Below are 16,840 nucleotides of genomic sequence, written 5' to 3'. Positions count from 1 at the left end.
AACTTTTTACAGTCGCATATGAAAGGCGTCAGAGCAAAATCAATTGCAGATGGTGGTGTTTTTTCATATAAAAAATAATATATTTTTATTAAAAGATAAATGCTTTATTTAAAAAAAATATAATCGTAGTTTGTTTTTTTATTTATAAATAAGTTATTGACGTTTTTATTTTGTCCGATAACTTCCGCATCACCCGTTGCTTATTCAAACGAATTACTTTTAAATGTAAGTAAATTATATATTTTTATATGAGTTATGTAAGTAATTTACGCTTAAAAGTAATTCGCGTTTTTACATTAAAATATGTAAAAGTGCCATCCCTAGTTGTTTTTTTTTTTTGTTTTCGTTTTTTTTATTTTATATTTCGCTGTTATAAATGAAATTGATATTTACCATGAAAAACTTCCCAGACGGCACAACTCGTTTAAAAGTTACGCGTGGTTTCTGTTGCGTGTTTAAAACTCCCGAAAACACTAAGAATAACACGTGTCAAGAATAGGGTTTTGATTCCGTGAAATTAACTACTATATTTTACCAAAAAACCAGTTTGGATATTAAGTTTTTAGTGATGGTTTTTTAGTTACAAAAATGGAGTATTAAGTTATTATAAGTTTTCGCAACGAATGTGAAACCATTACTAAAAGCACGCGTTTTTTCAAATTTATTGCATTTTTATTATACGGAAGGTTTTAGCGTGTGTAACGAGAACATTCAGGAAAACATTTGTCGAGAAAATTTAAATGTTAAATAAATTCAATTTATAATAAGTATTAGCATGTATAAATATATATATATATAAATGTATATATATATATATTTAAATATATATATAAACATATAAATATAAATATATATATGCACATATATATATATATATATATATATATATATATATATATATATATATATATATATATATATATTATATATATATATATATATATATATATATATATGTGCATATAAATATATATATATATATATATATATATATATTTATATATATATTTATATATATATATATATATATATATATATATATATATATATATATACAGTGCCGTCTTAACGCATAGGCTAGGTAGGCTGCAGCCTAGGGCCCCCGATTTTTAGGGGCCCCCAAAATGTGTATGGATTTTTTTTCAAATTTATATAAATAAAAAATTATATTTCTAAATTTTCTGAAGAAATCATAGTTTGGGGGCCCCTCGGGAATAATTTTTTTCTTGATAAGATTTTTTTTAATTATTTTTAGAAAAGTATCAGTTTTTCAGTTTGGGGGCCCCCTAGGGAATTTTTTTTTTCTTGATAAGCAAAAATGCATGCATGCGTCCGAAAATAAACATAAATTTTCCGATAAGAAGTGTTAAATACAAGCACTTAAAATATCCCATTAGATTGAATTTGAAATTGCTGTGATCAACTTAAAACATCTGTTTTGAAAAAAAGTCATTTAACATGTCTAATCGGACTTATCAAAGTGGTGCTGCAAAGAGGAAAAAAGCCGCTAAAGCAAAAGAAGACATTTCAAAATATCTTCCTTTGACATCATTTCTTTTGGTACAAAAGTCAAAGCCTGTTGTGTCCGAAGATGTATTTCTTTGTCCAACTTCAAATTTCGTAAGCATTGATAGTGCTTTGTTGCCAAATGAAACTCTAGAAATTCAACAGGAACTGGAACCAGAACAGGAGCCAAAACCAGAGCAGGAGCCAGAACCAGAGCAAGAGTCAGAACCAGCACAGGTGCCAGAACCAGTACAGGAGCCAGAACCAGCACAGGAGCCAGAATCAAATCAAATTAAAACTTATCCAAACGCAACAACAAAAACTACTCAAGAAACTGACCCAGCATTGTGGCATCAGTTATCCCAAGAAGCTCAATCATTTTGGATTTCTAATGGCCCGTCCATGTGCCAGAACAATGATGGGAGCTTCAAAAATTCGGAAAGGTTGAGTTGCGGACAAAAAAGGTACTTATCAAAATCTTGCTTTAGACGTGAACTACACAATGGCGAATTTGTCAATCGTGAATGGCTATTATACTCACCTTCAACAGGTTCTGTTTTTTGCTTTGCTTGTACCTTATTCTCCAGCAAACACTCTAATTTTTCCACAACTGGATTTGATGACTGAAAAAATGCCTTAAAATGTATATCTGGACACGAAAATGGTTCTGAACATCACAAAAATATGCTTACTTACTCCAGTCGGCAGAGAGAAAGTGGCCAGCTTGACTCTGTATTATTAAAACAGTTACATAACGAACAATTGTACTGGCAAAATGTGCTGAAAAGAATTGTTGCAGTTGTAAAGTTCTTGTCATCAAGAGGATTGCCATTTCGTGGAAACAATGAAACCATTGGCTCAGATCAAAATGGTAATTATTTAGGAACTCTTGAGTTACTTAGCCAGTTTGACCCATTCCTACATGAACACATGAAAAAATATGGAAATTCTGGAAAAGGTAATACTTCATACCTCTCCGCCAATATCTGTGAGGAGTTTATATGCCTAATGGGAAATAAAGTTTTGAGCGAAATAATTTCTGAATTAAAAAAAGAAAAATACTACTCAATCAGCGTTGACTCAACTCCAGACTTGTCACATGTAGATAAATTTACAGTTCGATATGTTAAAGACTTGGCACCAGTTGAGCGTTTTTTGCAATTTGTTCCCATTCACGGGCATGGAGCTGAACATTTAGAAACAGTGGTTTTGAATTTTTTACAAGAAAATGAAATTTCAATATCTGACTGTAGTGGGCAGTCATACGATAATGCATCAAATATGGCAGGACAGTACTCAGGCCTACAAAAGAGGATTAAAGACAAAAGTGAATCAGCATTGTTTATTCCTTGTGCTGGACATTCTTTAAATCTGGTTGGCAACAGTGCAGCTGGATGTTGTTTAGAAGCAATTATTTTTTTTGACTTTTTTCAATGCCTCTACAACTTTTTTTCTGCATCAACTCAAGTTGGTAAGTGCTTCTGTCTTTTGTTGTCAAAGGCAAAAAAATTGTCAAACAGCTTTCTGGAACTCGATGGTCAGCACGTGCAGATGCTGTGACTTGTCTGCATGACAGCTATGATGAGATTAAAAAAGCACTTGAATTTTTGATCAAGGACATAAGTCAGTCAAAAGAAACTCAAAATGATGCTCAAAATCTTATCACAAAAATGAACACTTTTGAGATTGTTTTTCTGACAATTTTCTGGAATGATATTCTTTGTCATTTTAATGAAACATCGAAGATTTTACAGAAAGAAAATTTAAACCTGGATGTTGCAGTTCGGATTCTAAAGTCATTGTTGCATTTCATTAAAGATTTGAGGAGTCAATTTGAGAATTACCAGGAAAAAGCCAAAATCTTGCTTCCAAACACTGACTACAGAGATTCTTCAAAAAGAACAAAAAAAAGAAGCCGACGTATGGCCTTCTTTGATGGTGAGGCTGAAGAATTGGAATTTCAGGGAAGTTATAAATTCAAAATTGAAACATACCTTCCTGTTATTGATTCACTAACATCAAATTTAGAAAAAAGAACATCAGCATATGAGAAGATCAATGACAATTTCGGATTTCTAGTAAACATTCAAACAATTGCCAATGTTGAACTAAAAGACCATTGTTCAAACTTAGCACAAATTTATAAGAAGGACATAAATGAAAATGAACTTTTTTTGAGTGCCAGCAATTTAAATATTACATTTCAAAAGATGAACATTCATTTACAGAATTTTACTCAACATTAAAAAGAGACCACTTGGAATCAACTTTTCCATATATTAAAATTTCCCTTAGAACTTTTCTGTCAATGATGTTCTCAAATTGCACTGGCGAGCGATCATTTTCAAAACTAAAACTTATAAAAAATGAACTCCGCTCAACCATGCTGCAAGAAAGATTGAACTGTTTGTCGTTAATGTCAATTGAATCAGATGTTCTTTTAACCATTGATTTTGATGATATTATTAAAGAATTTTCAAGAAAAAAATCACGTAAACGTCACATGTAAATTTTATCATTGCTTTAATAAATGTTTCCTATTTTAGTATTTGATTTAATTTTTTTACTAAGGAAAAAGGGGGCCCCTAAATTAAGTCTAGCCTAGGGCCCCCGATGGCCTTAAGACGGCCCTGTATATATATATATATATATATATATATATATATATATATATATATATACACACACAAACACACACACATATATAAATATACACGTGTGTATATATATATATGTGTATATATATATATACATATATATACACACGTGTATCTATATACATACACACTTGTGTATCTATATAATTTATACAATCTATATTATATATATGTATGTATAATACATATATAAAATATGTATGTGTTTATTTATGTATTCATATGTATATATGTGTGTATGTATAAGTCTATATATTATGTATGTATCTATAAATATATATATATATATATATATATATATATATTATATATATATATATATATATATATATATATATATATATATATATATATATATATATATATATATATATATATATATATATATTTATAGGTACGTGGACTGATTTTTTTAGATTGAGTATATCCTAGAATGTTATATATCATTAGAAAGCCCTTCAGTACTGTATTTTTAAGGTGAAAAAATTGTTAAAAACGAGCAATTTAAACAAAAGTTATGACGTTTTTAGTAGCAAATTTTAGATATATGGATTTATTGAAGAAACTGGTTCCAAAATTTTTTTTTTTTTTTTCACTTAAATTGTTATAACTTTGTCAAATCTTATCCAAAAGCCTATATCTTGGTATCAAAAGATAGATGTAAGAGTAGGCTACAATTTCATATAACTCTCTAGATAAAAAGGGTGTCTAGAGGGCAAGAGGGGGTACCGGAACACCATCATACCTTTAAAAAAATACAAGTTTTTCCCACGAAAGAGTGTTTTCCTGATAAAATATGTTATCTTTAAACACAAAAAGTTGTTCTAATTTGCTACCATTCCATTTTCAAATATTAGAGGTCTATTTTAGATTAAAGGGTGGATGTCTTTGTTACGTTTTAACACCCGCCAAGTGAAATGTAACATTCTTATAAATACTTTAACCTAAAAAACACTGAATATAATTTGTGTTAAAAAAGTTTAAATTATATTTTCTTACTTTACAGCATATGCAAGTGGTGTATAAATTGACATTAGGGACGGGACATGTGCCATGTCCGACGCCCCTTAATAAAATACTTTTTAACATTTCAAAAGTTGTAGTATAAAAACTTGTAAATTTTAAACTATAGATACAGTCAGAGAAATAAGTATCCGAACAAAACATTTTATTGTGAAAAATAAACTTTGTCAGGTTATTTCAGAAAAACATATGTTTTTGATAAATACTTTTAAAATTATTCTAAAAGCAAATTTAATTACGATTTTATATTTCAAAAAATTAATCAACGGTAATTAACTTGCTAAAATTTAACGATTCCCGAAGGAGTGTTAAAACTTCAATGAAAAATAATTATCCGAACATGTTGTTTTGTAAACGAAGTTTTGAAATTGATTATTAAAAAATGTTTTTAAACTAATGGTTTTAGAAATATTGTTGTTTTACAACGAGTAATTTTTAATAATTGACTGATATTTTTTTAAATTCATTTGATTTACCATTGATATCATCAAGTATGGGAGTTAAAATCAAGGAATGGTCCCAAGCTCAGCGCAATTTGGTTATTGACTTGTTCAAGCAAGGTAAAACGTTTAGGTCGATAAATAACGCGACTGGAATGGCATTAGGAACCATCAGCAATCTGATTAAAAAGTATAATATGTTTGGATATGTGCAAAATCAGCCCAGATTCGGAGCAAAGCGTAAAACAACATCAAGAATAGATCGACAAATTGTCAAGATGGTGCAAAAAAACCGCTTTTTATCAGCACCAAAAGTGTCAAGCCTCCTTGAGAAAGATTTTGGGGTAAAAGTGAGCTCATGTACTATTCGAAATCGATTGAAAGAAAGTGGATTCAAAGCAAGAGTTCCACGCAAGAAACCATTCCTTTCGAAAATCCATCGAAAACGAAGACTTGCATTTGCTAATAAATATGTAAATATGCTGGTATCATTCTGGAGGAAAATTTTGTGGACGGACGAGTCAAAATTTAATCTTGTGAAGTCCGATGGAGCTCAAAAAGTATGGAGAAAAAAAGGGGAAGCATTCACACTCAGTTGTATTCGAGGCGCAGTAAAATTTAGTGGAGGCAATGTTATGGTAGTGGAGGTTATGTTATGGGGATCGATGGCTTGGAACGGAACAGGAAAACTGGAGTTTATTGATGGAATTATGGACTCTTAGGTTTATGTTAACATTCTCAATAAAAATCTTCTGGCTTCAACTAAAAAACTGCGATTAGGAAAACATTTTATCTTCCAACAAGACAATGGCCCTAAACATATGTCAAAGAAAGTAAAAGAGTTTTTTATCCAAAAGCAAATTGAGTTACTTGAATGGCCCGCGCAAAGTCCAGATCTCAATCCAATTGAACATCTCTGGGCTATTCTAAAAAATGTGGCACACGATGTCTAAAAAGAAAAAAATATTTAAAAATCATGCTCCAAGAAGCTTGGGCTGATATCGACTCAGATACGACAAAGAAATTAGTTGAATCGATGCCATGTCGACTTGCAGAAGTCATAAAAGCTAAAGGGGGTCCAACTCGATATTAAAAAGTCATAAAAATAATTACTCGGAGAAACGTTAATCTTTAAGCCTTAATCTTTAAAATTTTGTTCGGATACTTATTTAATGCTAAAAAATTGCATAGTTTAAATGTATCTTAATTTTTTATCAATTAAATATTATTATTGATATTTTTTTTTTTGCATATTGAATTCGTAATAAAAATTTTTTTCAGAATAATCATTTCTTTTATTTTTATAAAGTTTTTTTTTTGGAAATAACCTGACAAAGTTTATTTTCCATAATAAAATCTTTTGTTCGGATACTTATTTCTCTAACTGTAGATGAAGACTTTTCAATAGAATTAGGTAATTTTAGGACTTCGTAGGCCACGTTAAATGCAATGTTAAATTTAATATGTAATATTTCAAATCTTGATAAATTTGAAGGGTATTTTGCATACTTATTTACTATTCTTGCTTTAGTTTATTTAAACTATTTGTTTGACTTTATTAATAGTTATTTGATTTTAAATTAGTTTACCTTATGTTTATACAGTTATACAGTTGTGTTTATACAGTTATGTTTATACAGTTATACAGTTCCTAAAAATTATATTTGCATTATTGAGGTTGAAATACTAGTTTCTTGTAACCGTTACTTGTTTATAGAAGGTATATATGAGATTTTTAAAGTATTTGAGATTTTTTAGGTTTATATAATTTCATTATTTTTTTACATTGTTTATAATGTTATTAATTTTTAATAAATTGTTATATATTATTTGTTTATTATATATTTATTTGTTTGTTTAGGCAAATTTAGCTGAAACTATAATACAGCAATACAGCTTGCAAAAAGAGTACTGCAAGTACTCTTTTTGCAAGCTACAAAACTTGCTGTATAATATTTTTGATAGACGGCTCTGGCTTACCTTCACGTTGTGTCTATTGTTAAAAATGATTTATTTAGTTTCTATATTGGAATTTTAAATAATATCATTTACTAAAAGCCAAGACATAAACTTATTATATTTTGTACATTAAAAATTTATATTTTGTACTTTAAAAATATTATTTTTAAAATTAGTTTTATCTTTGGTTTATTTTTAGGGTGGATACTCCAACTTTCATCTTGTAATGTGGTAAAGATTTGTAAAGTTATGTCTCTCTTTTTAAATAAACACAATTTAAAAACATTTATAAAATTTTTATTGACATTTTTTTCAAGTTTGAATAAGAAGGGAGAGGTGGGGGGGGGAGGGTGTTGGGCGTGGTACACGCCCCTTCCCTAACTAACATATTAAAATAATTTAAATACTTATTTCTCTTTTTCCACCAAACTCAATTTATAGCCTTTTTTCAAATAATTAAAAAACTTTTTTTTTAAGTTGAAGGCTGGCCTATTACAATTTGCTTTTAAATTTTTTTGCGTAAAAATTTGAAAAAAAATAATCGAAATGCTAATAATTGTAAAATTTGGTAAAAAATGGAAAACAAACTTGCTGATATGAAACCTGTATTTTATAAAGAAAAGGTATGGTGGTGTCTAATAATTGTAATAATCACCATGGACCACAAGGCTACCACCATTCCATCTTCTCTGTCTGCTTCCTCTGCTGCCACGACCTCTACCATATCCCCTTCTGCTGTGGTTCCCAGCACCCTTGTTAGGAGGATGATAGGGGCATTTAAAGGATTCATTGTCCTTTCCTCCTAAGTTGACCCATCGTTTGAAAGACTTATTGCTAGTAGGTCCAGGATGCTGGGACCTATATAATAGATACTGTTGATACGTTAGCTCTAAATGACAATGATTTGTAAATAGATTAGTTCTTAATAGCATTATGTAAAATTTAAAATAAAACAATTAATTGTGAAAGTGATAGGCTGAATAAATAATATGAACAACGTATTAATCAATGATAGCTTGAAAAAATGTTAATAATAGTAATAACTTCATTCTACTGCACTTTGAGGGATAACACAATACTAATGCATTAAATAGGGTAAATAAGTAGAAACATAAATTCAATAATCATTCAGAAACATTTCTAAATCATAAATTTACCAGCAGAAGGTTGTGCACATGTAACTAAAGATAAAAAAAAGTTTTTATACAAATTTTCAATTGATAAGAAAAGTGTATCCATGTTTGCAAATAATATCTTTTAAACTTAGAAATGGTAGTAGATTAGTACTTAATAGAATTATGTAAAATTTAATATAAAAAAATTAATTGTGAAAGTGATAGGCTGAATAAATAATATGAACAACGTATTAATCAATGATAGCTTAAAAAATGTTAATAATAGTAATAACTTGATTCTACTGCACTTTGAGGGATAACACAATACTTATGCATTAAATATTGTAAATAAGTAGAAACATAAATTCAATAATTATTCAGAAACATTTCTAAATCATAAATTTACTAGCAGAAGACTGTGCACATGTAACTAAAGATAAAAAAAGTTTTTATAAAAATTTGCAATTGATAAGAAAGGTGTGTACATGTTTGCAAATAATAGTTTATTAACTTACTAGTCGTTGTAGCTGCTGAAGATGTAACTAAAGGTTATCAAAGTTGTAATTAAAAATAAATACTTTAATTGCCAAGGTATATATATAAACATATTTAAAAGTAAAAATTTGTAAACATACCACTTATAGCAGATGTAGAAGGAACTTGTAAAGAATGTAAAGGTTGAAAATTATTTAATAAAAAATTTATATTGTAGTCCTCGAAAATATGTACACACATATTAAAATGTAATAATCGGTTAAACTTACCATTTGGTGAAGACGAAGATGTAACTAAAATTCAAAATTTGTAATAAAAAATAGATATTGCAAATAATGACTTTGAAATTGGTCATTAACATATACAAAATTATACAATCTTACCAGTGGTAGGCTGTGTAGATTCGGCTAAAATTAAATTAAAAATTGTACACAATATCATTTGAAATTAATTAAAATTAAGGTGCAACAACAATACTAACAAAATGAAAATAAACAATGAAAATATAACTATAAAAAATATAAAGATAATATATTTATAAGCAACATGGTTATAAACTTATTAACAAACAACAAACACAGATAAAGATAGTATACAATAAGTAAAAAACATTACCTTATGTTTTTTAAGTGTTTCTATATATAGGAAGATATTATAAATGTTTATTAACATTTACTTATTGTTTACTATTTTCTCTTTGTGATTATGTAAATATTTTTGTAATGAATAAATCCAAAATTTATGTGACTTATACTTACGAAATCTTAAAAAATCTGCAAAAAGCTGGGTAGGATCTAAACAAGAAATAAATATTAGACATGCTTGTATAATGATTTAAACACTAATACACAGATAAACTTTATCTGATAAACTTTATCATAAAGAAGTCACAGATAAACCTCATCACAGATAAACTTTATCACAGATAAATTTTATCATAAAGAAGTATATAATCCATACATTATAAAAGACAATAACAATGATATGTTTTATAATAAACCACATATAAATAAGTATATTACATACTTCAATAGTTTAATCTTAACAAAAAACTTCTTAGTGTTTTTAAAATATTAAATGTTAGTGTTTTTAAAATATTAAAACTTTTGCTACTGAAACATTAATCTTTTTTTATATGTTAAATAAAAATTAATTAAGGTTTTACATTAATCATTATTTATGGATTTGAAAATAGTCATTAATACTATTATTGTGAATAAAAAAAATTGAACTTACTATCTGTTAGTGCAGCAAGAACATTTTTGTTAATATTGTCCATATTAAATTAAATCTAATAATATAAATCATAATAATTCTAAATAAGATTTTTATTTGAATCGCCCCCTTATCTGGATTTCGGCCCCACCCGGATTTCGCTTACCAAAAAAACAACAACAAACGAAAAACCGAAATAAGGTACCTAAAGTCCAACACCAGTTAGACTAATTGCTTATAATTATTTTTCGTGGAAATTTGGCATGTTCATAGAAAATGCATGAAGCAAACTATTTTAACAATAAAAAAAGCGGACTCTATAATTCTTCGACTACAAATCCACGTGACAACATTAACCAAATTTTCATGCAAAATTCTCAGCAAAATACTCCATATAAAAGTATGGTAGCGATACATAATAGTTATATAAAAATTAAGCCAAACCTTTCTTCTTTTCAAAAGTTGTCAAGGTTTATGTATGTTTCTAAAGAAAACCACCTCAAAAAACCGTTTGCCTAAGGCTACCTGAAAAAAGTGGTACACTTGGTATAACACTAATTAAACTAATTGCTTATAATTATTTTTCGCTAAAATTTGGCATGTGCATAGAAAATGCATGAAATAAACTGTTTTAATAATAAAAAAAGCGGACTCTACATTTCTTCGACCACAAATTCATAAGAGAACATCAACCTAATATTCAAGAGCAAAATATCACATAAAAAACTTTAGTAACCGTAATAAAAGTCTTTAAAAAATCAAGATTAGCTTTTCTTCTTTCCAAAAAGTATCTATGTGTATATATGTTTCTAGAAAAAAACTCCACAAAACTACGTCTGCCTCACGCTGCCTAAAAAAGAGTTAAAAAAACGAGAACCAAATTTTTGCATAAAAATCGGTTCCGTAAATCGCGATTTACACGTGCCTATATATATATATATATACATATATACATACATACATACACTTATAAATAAATGTATATGTTATGTATACGTAATATATACACATATACACACATATGTGTGTTTATTTCGGCGTATGTATATTTGTGTGTATTTGTATCTGTATATGTGTGTTTATTTCTGCGATGAATATATATATATATATAAATATATATATAAATATATATATAAATATATATATAAATATATATATATATATATATATAAATATATATATACATATATATATATATAATACATTTTTTGTGTTAACAGTATTATTGTTATTACTATTAGTATTGTTATTATTGTTATATGTTTGAAAAATACTAGTGTTGTTCCTATATAAATGTGTGTGTACTAAATGCTATAGGATATCCTATTAATAATAATTATTTAACAAAAATGCAAAGAACAAGTTCAGCATAGTAGAAAGAATATATGAAAAATTATCGATCAGCCTTAGCGGGAAATTTATTTCCTGAATGTTTAAATTTTTCTTTGAGCTGCGAGGCTGCACCAATATACTACCTATGCTTCAATAAACTTTCTCTACCAATATTGACAGCTAAATCTAGTAATACTTTGTTGCAAAATACTGTCCGTAAGTAACTTTACTTATCTGTAAATCAATTGTTTATATTTGAAAATTATTATGTAAATATTAAATTAATTTTTAATTGTTTGAGAAGATACAAAAATGAGTCAGCAGTATAAAAAATATGGCATGAGCCGAAGCCAGCTAGAAAATTTCTTGCATAGTGCATATCTTGCATATCTGATTGCAGTATATTTTTTGCTGATTAAGGTAAGGGTGAACTTTTTTTGTTTTGTTTGTGTGTATATATATATATATAAATATATATATATATATATATATATATATATATATATATATATATATATATATATATATATAACATTTTTAAACCAGAATATGTGGGTTTTAATAAGCAACAAAACATAAATTGAAAAGATTCTACTATAAGTCTTCTACTTATAGTTTACTAAAATAATCTTACTAATTCTACTAAAGGTCAACTACTAAGTTTTTCACATGTTCAACGAAAAAGAGAATGAGAAAAAATGGTGGTGCAACTGTTAATGAAAATACTTGTATTGAAACTCCAGTTATTTATCTTTAACTTCAAAAAATTTAAAATGACACTAATATTTCTGGTAAATTTTGTTTTTGCAAATTTTATCTTTTAGGAGTTTTACCGTTATCACATAATCTAGATGAAGACAATATATTTATAGAAGACTTCAGAAACTTAATGAAGATAATAATATTAATGTTGATTAAGGTAGGTGACTAATTATGAACAGGGGGCATGCAGGGGCGTTGCGTGATAAAATTCCAGGAGGGGGAGGAGGGTTAAGAGACCTTGTTTTTCCCAACTGCTTCACATAGTTTTCACAACTATTTTTTATAATTCAAGAATTCAAGAAATTAGTTTCTGTCCTATTTACAAAATCTTCCGATTGTTGTACTACACTGCACTCACTCTCATGAATTGCCAATTATCAGTATTTATTAACTTTTATTAACAAAACATGGCTTCCTTTACAAATATACAAAATATTCAATTCAAAAAACGTCTAAAAGTTTTATCCATTCATAGTGAAATTGTATCAGTCCAAAAAAACACAGTTTACAAATCCAATAAACTTTACAAACCATTCTGGCAGCATATATAGCAGTTTAAAATTTTACGGAAATGGATACAAAGGAATATGGAAAATACTATTTTATTACAAGACTTATACGCACAATATTTTATCATCAGTCTATCATTTTTTGTCTACTGTTTGATTTTAATATAACGTTTCTTCAATTAAACCCATCGTTTAACAAGATGTTCGGGGTTAACTCCTTTACAAAGTTCTTTTTCGCACTTCAATAGCATAAGACTATCCAATCTCTCGTCACTCATTGTTGTTCTCAGATGTGATTTTAAAATCTTGAGTTGGCTGAAAGAACGCTCATTTGATGCTACACCATAAGCAGCTGTGATAACAAAAATGCATAGTTTATGGGCTTGTTTCAGTATATCCTTTAACTTCACAACATGTTACAAAATGTCTTTCAGCATATTGGCTAGTATTCTTGATGACTTCAAATCTTCATCACCTTCTAAATAACAGATATCTATCAAAATTTCTATCTGGCCTTTCAGCACATGGACGTCTGGAATATGATCCTTGTATCCAGGAGGAAAAAGTTTGTTTGCTTTTGTTAAGTTTTCAATACTCAAATTTTCTTTATTTAACGGAAAACTAAAAATTTTGGTGATAGGGGCAAATATTTCCTTTAATGCTGCCGAGTTTTTGGTAAAACCCATGGCTAGAGAGAATATGAACTCTTTGAATTCTTTTCGGTAAAAAGCTTTCATCTCCATTGCTATTAATCTATGGTGTCGTTCGTAATCGTTTTCGGCATCAATGTGTAATTTCCTAGAAAATATTACTGCACTTTCAATCAAATTATCCATGGCATCTGTATCGTTACTTATATTTTGTATGTACTTGGCAGTACTTTCAATTACATTAATACTGTCAATGACATTGAAGTTTGGACTTCAATGTCATTGACAGTATTCTAAGATTTCTGGTAATATTTTTATCTTCTCAACGATATTCTTCATGAAGAAATGAGTACTAATGAAATCAAAAGTTGTTACTTTTTTCAGAAGTCCCATTACCTTAGTTCTCGTGTTAGTATCAAAAATCTTATTATTTTAGATGATCTGAGGAAGATCAATAACCTTTTCTAAACACTGATATAAAGCCTTAACAGATTTTGCTCGTGCGGTCCATCTTGTTCTAGACAGGTTTACAAGCTGTATTGCACAGTCAATGTCTTCAAGTTTTTCTTTTAAATGACTAAATCTTTTTGTGCTTGATGTGAAGAAAACATGAAACTGTTCGAGGACATTAAACAATTCTCGTATTAACGTACTAACATTGCAGGCATGTTCAAGAGCAGTGTTTGTTCTGTGGTCTTGGCAAGGTATGTATGGTACATTATGGCCAACTTCTTCTGTTATATACTTTTGTACTCCCTTAAATTATCCAGACATTGAACTCGCGTAGTCATACGACTGAAAAGTCATTTTGATGTGTCAATGCCTTCTTTTTGTAAAGAAGATAAAATTAGCTCAGCCATCCCTTTTCCAGTCTTATCAGTGCATTCGACAGATTTCAAAAGCCTTTCCTGAATCTCACCGTTTTCACTGGTTGTTCTCACAGCTATACTCATTATGTCCTTATGTGACATATTGGGAGTAGTGTCGGCCATCACGGAAAAAAAATTGGAGCTGTTAATTTCATCAATGATCTTACTCTTTAAATCAGTTGCAATTAAACTAATCATTTTATTTTGAGACGATGGACTTGTGTATGTAACTCTATATGGACGAAGGGCTCTATCTTCAATCCAGGCTTTTAGTGTGGGATTGTGGTGAGAGATTAGATTCACAACTGCAACAAAGTTACCTTGATTAGCACTGCCTGATTCCCTAAACGCTAGCCCTTGGCATCCCAAAGTCTTGCATTTATCGATAAGAATTTCGACAGTTTTTCAATTCTGCATCTCTATTTTTTGCTCTTCTATTAGAGCAAGTCTATTGGATTTTTGAACTTGCGTCCTATTCAAATTTTTTATCAGAAGATATTGTTTCTTCTTCTATGGATATACCACACGTTGAAGTTGATGTTTCAATTATTATCAAGTCTAACTTTGTATGCTCACTACTTTGTATTTCATCATCCACTTCGACATCGTTACCAGCATTCGAAGGTTCTATGTTTCGTTTTTTTGAAGCTAAGGAGGCTATAGAAGAATTCTCTGGGGCGCCCACTGTTTTTATATGAACCTTTCTACCAAACCACCATGAACGGATCTTTCATGACTGGTTTTATAGTCGTTATCAAATACTGCTTTGCATACGCAACATTATAATATATATCTTTTGCTTTTCATAGTTAGTGCTGGAAAACAAACGCGTTGCTATAATTTACCGTAATTTTTAAATGATTTAATGTTTATAAAAGTTATCACTCTTAATAAATGTGTTAAGATATAAGAGTCTTACCATAGTAGAATAAGACTAATAATTCTATTATATATTCTTATTAGGCATATTACCCCTACAAACCTAATTCTGATCCTACTTTAGTATAATGATAATTGGAAGTAATAACAGGCACAAAACGTTCATATCAGAGTTTAGCATTTATTTTCTTATACTTTCTGATAAAAGCTTTATATAAAATTACTGTATTAAAAAATGAATCATATCATTTTAAATGCTATCATATCTTTTATACAAAGACAGAAATGTTAAAATCAATTCATGGAAATAAATATTCACGTTTCAAAGTAGAAAGTATGAAAAAAATGAATAACTGCTTTTAGTCAAACATAAACTTGCAGCTGCCATTTTTATTGTTGATAACAAAAAAAAGGAGCGCGAAAAAAAACTTAAAGCTGTGGAATACAGCCTTAAGCCGTTTAATAAACGTAAAGTTTATTTGTCTAAGTCAAAAAAGAATTAGATCTTTGATGGATTTTCGCAAAAAATTTGATTTTATTTAACTAGAAAATATTTTTTGATTTTATCACCGATTTCCCAACTGCCCCAACTTGTGGCAAGGAAATTCCCAACTTTTCTATTTTTTATATTCTGGGAGGGGGAGACTCCCCCTCCTACCCCCTCCAAGGCGACGCCCCTGGGGGCATGTGTGCATTTGGTTTCTTTAAATATTATGTATAACTTATATTTATATTTATTACCTATATTTGAGTGTATATTAGTCTAATTTATCTTAAAACAGGATATTTGCACTTTAACAAGCAACAAAACCTAAATGAGATGGTTTCGAATCAACCTTTAAAGATTTCTATATTTATAAGCAAAAATCAATTAAGAGAGGATTTACATCCTGGTACAAATGCTAATGAAAATACTTGTGAATACTCGGGCTTCTGGGTCTTTCCAAAGTAATAACTTATTTGCATTTAATTTAAAAGTTTATAATATTTAAAAAGTACAATAGTATATTTGATGAATTATGTTTCTTAATGGGTTTATAAATTCTTAAAGGGCGTCTCTTATTTAGGTTGAAGTAGGTGGCTCTAAAAAACAATTTGAAAAAAAGAATGAAAGGTCGATTCCGTTTAAATGTACAGACACAAACAAGCGTGATTAATAAAGAAAAAAGCAATTTTACTCTTCCATCGAATCATCACTCTGGTTTTTTCAAACAGCATTTTTTTATAGTGCATTTATTTAGGTACAATACAAAACAATAGACTAAGATAATCATTTATTTTGTTATTTATTATAAAACTTGTTTTTTTTTTAAGTAGATTAAAGTGAATCATCAAAAACCATTACCAATACAGATCGACCAAAAAATCAGACAAACGAAACCTCTCCCATGGATGATGCCATGTTTTAGCGTAAAATGATTGTGTCACA

At 28.7% G+C, this 16,840-nt stretch overlaps 2 protein-coding genes across 3 annotated transcripts; one reads left to right on the top strand and one right to left on the bottom strand.

Annotated features, from left to right (window-relative positions):
- Window positions 1-2,190: 2,190 nt before the first annotated feature.
- On the top strand, window positions 2,191-3,752 carry LOC136091771 (zinc finger MYM-type protein 1-like). Its single transcript, XM_065819483.1, has 2 exons — window positions 2,191-2,902; window positions 3,007-3,752. The coding sequence occupies exons 1-2, from the start codon at window positions 2,191-2,193 to the stop codon at window positions 3,750-3,752; spliced, it is 1,458 nt and encodes a 485-aa protein (XP_065675555.1).
- Window positions 3,753-8,184: 4,432 nt separating this feature from the next.
- On the bottom strand, window positions 8,185-10,160 carry LOC136092255 (uncharacterized). 2 transcript variants are annotated; one of them, XM_065820060.1, is made up of 6 exons: window positions 9,579-10,160; window positions 9,465-9,488; window positions 9,216-9,242; window positions 9,107-9,130; window positions 8,743-8,766; window positions 8,185-8,474 (listed from the first exon to the last, which is right to left on the bottom strand). In XM_065820060.1, exons 1-6 carry the CDS (start codon window positions 9,634-9,636, stop codon window positions 8,221-8,223), a joined length of 411 nt encoding a protein of 136 aa, XP_065676132.1. In that variant the 5' UTR covers window positions 9,637-10,160; the 3' UTR covers window positions 8,185-8,220. The 2 variants fall into 2 exon arrangements, with proteins under 2 accessions (XP_065676132.1, XP_065676131.1); XM_065820059.1 differs by lacking the exons at window positions 9,465-9,488; window positions 9,579-10,160 and adding an exon at window positions 9,336-9,449.
- Between the last annotated feature and the right edge of the window lie 6,680 nt (window positions 10,161-16,840).

Source organism: Hydra vulgaris, chromosome 15, assembly GCF_038396675.1.
Source record: "Hydra vulgaris chromosome 15, alternate assembly HydraT2T_AEP".
Classification (NCBI taxonomy): Eukaryota; Metazoa; Cnidaria; class Hydrozoa; order Anthoathecata; family Hydridae; genus Hydra; species Hydra vulgaris.
This window is presented reverse-complemented; position numbering and strand designations above follow the sequence as displayed.

Bases quoted from the DNA above. Each gene is read 5' to 3' on its own strand.
- LOC136092255 (XM_065820059.1), bottom strand. From the start codon at position 9,435: ATGTGTGTACATATTTTCGAGGACTACAATATAAATTTTTTATTAAAT. The intron at 9,243-9,335 runs GTATGTTTACAA...GATAACCTTTAG, and splicing joins TTCTACATCTGCTATAAGTG to TTACATCTTCAGCAGCTACA. The intron at 9,131-9,215 runs GTAAGTTAATAA...TTTTATCTTTAG, and splicing joins TTCAGCAGCTACAACGACTA to TTACATGTGCACAGTCTTCT.
- LOC136091771 (XM_065819483.1), top strand. From the start codon at position 2,191: ATGCTTACTTACTCCAGTCGGCAGAGAGAAAGTGGCCAGCTTGACTCT. The intron at 2,903-3,006 runs GTTGTTTAGAAG...TTGTTGTCAAAG, and splicing joins TGGCAACAGTGCAGCTGGAT to GCAAAAAAATTGTCAAACAG.